The following is a 2978-nucleotide window of genomic DNA, read 5'->3' on the forward strand; positions in this document are numbered from 1 at the left end:
TAAGCAAACAAACATAAAAATATCAATTTGAGTTGAAGATCTTTTATACAAGGAGGCATTTCATAAGTGCAAAAGCATTTTCATTCTTTTCGCTTAAAATCCAATTTACAAATAAAAACTCCTCATTAATGAGTTACATCACATACAGTCTCTAAAATTATTGAAGCGTCGTTTCTTGTAAACAAATCATAACACCACTGCAAACATATCATCCAGTAACATCTTGATCTGACGTTCACTTAGAAGTGTTATTGAAGAATGAGTTGATAGTAGGCATAATCTCAGGGGCCCTTTCGCGCACGTACTTTCTCACACCATGTTCTGCATATCTCTTCCCTTCTTCCCAATTCTCTGGAACATCAACGCGACGATTCTCTTTTGAAATCCTACACACACACCACACAGAATTCTGTCAAAATTCCTCATACCCAAATTGAAACCCCCACAAAAACTCTTTACAGTTTGTTATAACCATCCTACAGATAATTCAATCTCATAAAAGAATCCAAAACATATCTATAATAAAAATAGGCCGCAGCTATTCTGAATCCAAAACAAACCTACAAACTCATCCGAAAATAGACGCATCCAAATCAGCCAATGTTTCACACAAGATAATAAAACAAGTGCAAGAAAATATAAAATTCTCCATAAAAACGAACCCTTCAATCTTACAAAAGCCTTACTTGACATCAGGATTTGTTATCAAGTTCCGAACCAATTGAAATACACACATACTGACAGCGACGCCTGTGGCTGCAAACAGTGGATAAACCTGCATACATACCCATTAAGCTTAAAACATGCTACAACTGAATTTAAACAACATATATCACTGAAAATACTACTGAAATAAATTTTCAAGGCAATTGACAAACCTCTGGTTTTATCCAGCGCCCCATTGCATTAATGAAACACAACACAGATTGAAATAGATTGATGAGATAAAAATGAAAGTGAAAAGAATTTTCCGTTGCTACAATATATTTAGGGTTGTGGGAAGATTTGAAACGATGGGCTAAACCAGAAAAAGCCGTTTCATTCAGTGGGCTCTAGACGGTTGTCATCTTCCAGCTGTTAAGAATAGCTTTAATTATGAACTAAAAATAAAATAAGATTGTTAAGTGCGTGATTTATTCTGTTTTGACTTGGCTTGTGATGGTTTGTTATATTTAAAAAGGCTGTTTTAATTTTCTGGGTGCTCAATCCGTGGGCATAATCAAGGAGCTATTAAAATTTGAGGCTCTTCTTTTTAATGATGGTGACTGCCCTTTAAATCTTGGCCTCATGATGTTTTTGAATTTTTATTGATCATGTGAAAAAGAATTTCTTAATGGAGTATAAAAATCAATGATCTAGAGCACTCTTTAGATAAAGATGATTTATTTATTCTTACCTTTACTTCATACGAGAGAGTGGTATAAATTCTTTAATTGACCGCGTTTTGGGGGCTTAATTATGAAGACTTTGAACACAACATTTAAATGTCTTATCGTTTGTATGGCGTGTCAATCATATCATGTTGACGGGGCAAAATTGTTTAGGAGAAGCATTTAATTAGAACAGTGTATATATATTTTTAAATGTAAAGTTTGTTAATTTTAAAGTAAATATAATAGTTTTATAATAAAATAAAGTAGAGATATTAATTTTTTAATTATGTTGAGAGGTCTAATTAATGGATAAAAACATTTTGGTCAAAGAAAAATAATTTAAAAATGATATTCTTGTTTAAAAATAAAAAATGTCAAATCTAAAGTAAATAAAATCGTTTAATATATATGTACGTCATAAATAAAATGGTTCTATAATAAATTAAAGAGATCAAAATAATAAAATTTCATATTCATCTATTACAATTAAGATAGTCAACTACCCATATTCTAAATAATTACTATTCAAATTGATTATGATCTTTGTACTACTAATGTAGGTTATATGTTATATATTATATATTATTTGGTCCTAACGTTTAGTTTAGGGTTGGAGGAGGGGAGTTCTTCCTAGCACCATGGTATTAATCATTGTTCAAGTGAGAGTTGGGTGCTAAAGGGTGGATTTGGTCAAGCCCCTCCAAGATTGTGAGATATTTGGGAATCCCCTTTGCTATACCCCCCTCTCCAAAAGACATGTGGGATTGGATCTACGCTAAGGTGGAGAAGAAACATGTTAAGTGGTAGAACCATCTTCTCTCCCTACCTTGGAGGATTCAAGTTGTACGGAAGGTCCTCTCCTCACATGCTATATACTATTCATCCACCTGTTATTTGTCAATTATCAAGTCAATAAACTAGAAAAGATTCTAAGGGATTTTCTATGGTCAAATGAAAAAGGTGGTAAAAAGAGAAATTGTGTCTCTTGGGAATGGTGTTGTAACCCTAAAAGGTTTGGAGGACTTGGTCTTAGGGATCTTAAAAGCCATGGTGTTGCCCTTGCATCAAAATGGATCTGTAAAGCCATCAAGGGAGATGAACCTTGGAAGGTCTTAATAAGGAATAATTTAACTCTATCTAAACCAAAAAAAGGGAAATTGTGGCCTCAAGTGAACTTGCTTGATATATTAATGGGGAATTTTGAGTTTAAGATTTTTGGCTCGGTGATCTTCTCCTCTTTGTCAAAGGCAGGGACTCGAGTCGAAAAATTGGTAGGCTCCAAGGAGGCGGTTGGAAATCCTCCTTCCTACTCCGTCCTTGACAGATCAATTTGGTGTTTGGTGCCCATCTCAATGATAAACCCCTACTCTTTCTCAAAGCTTCTCTGCAAAGGCTTGGAATTCTCTTGGCATCTCCAACATTAGGGATCTATTTATTGAGAAAAGGTCCTCTTCATGGGATGAACTAGCAAGGAAATGTGTGATTCTTCCCACTCATAAGAAAATATATTTTTTCATAGCTAAGGCATTGGACCCATACTTTCTAGGAGAGATGTATTGTTATAAGAGATACTTGGAACAAATCAAATGGAATGATGGAACAAAA

The 2978-nt window shown here is 34.0% G+C and overlaps 1 protein-coding gene across 1 annotated transcript; it reads right to left on the minus strand.

Moving 5' to 3' along the window:
- On the minus strand, positions 1 to 1210 carry LOC131077686 (uncharacterized). The gene is made up of 3 exons (XM_058015221.2): positions 879 to 1210; positions 687 to 775; positions 1 to 386 (listed from the first exon to the last, which is right to left on the minus strand). Exons 1-3 carry the CDS (start codon positions 900 to 902, stop codon positions 236 to 238), a joined length of 264 nt encoding a protein of 87 aa, XP_057871204.1. The 5' UTR covers positions 903 to 1210; the 3' UTR covers positions 1 to 235.
- Between the last annotated feature and the right edge of the window lie 1768 nt (positions 1211 to 2978).

The sequence above is a fragment of the Cryptomeria japonica genome, chromosome 8, assembly GCF_030272615.1.
Source record: "Cryptomeria japonica chromosome 8, Sugi_1.0, whole genome shotgun sequence".
NCBI lineage: Eukaryota > Viridiplantae > Streptophyta > Pinopsida > Cupressales > Cupressaceae > Cryptomeria > Cryptomeria japonica.

Bases quoted from the DNA above. Each gene is read 5' to 3' on its own strand.
- LOC131077686 (XM_058015221.2), bottom strand. From the start codon at position 902: ATGGGGCGCTGGATAAAACCAGAG. The intron at 776-878 runs GTTTGTCAATTG...GTATGTATGCAG, and splicing joins GGCGCTGGATAAAACCAGAG to GTTTATCCACTGTTTGCAGC. The intron at 387-686 runs GTAAGGCTTTTG...GTGTGTGTGTAG, and splicing joins ATAACAAATCCTGATGTCAA to GATTTCAAAAGAGAATCGTC.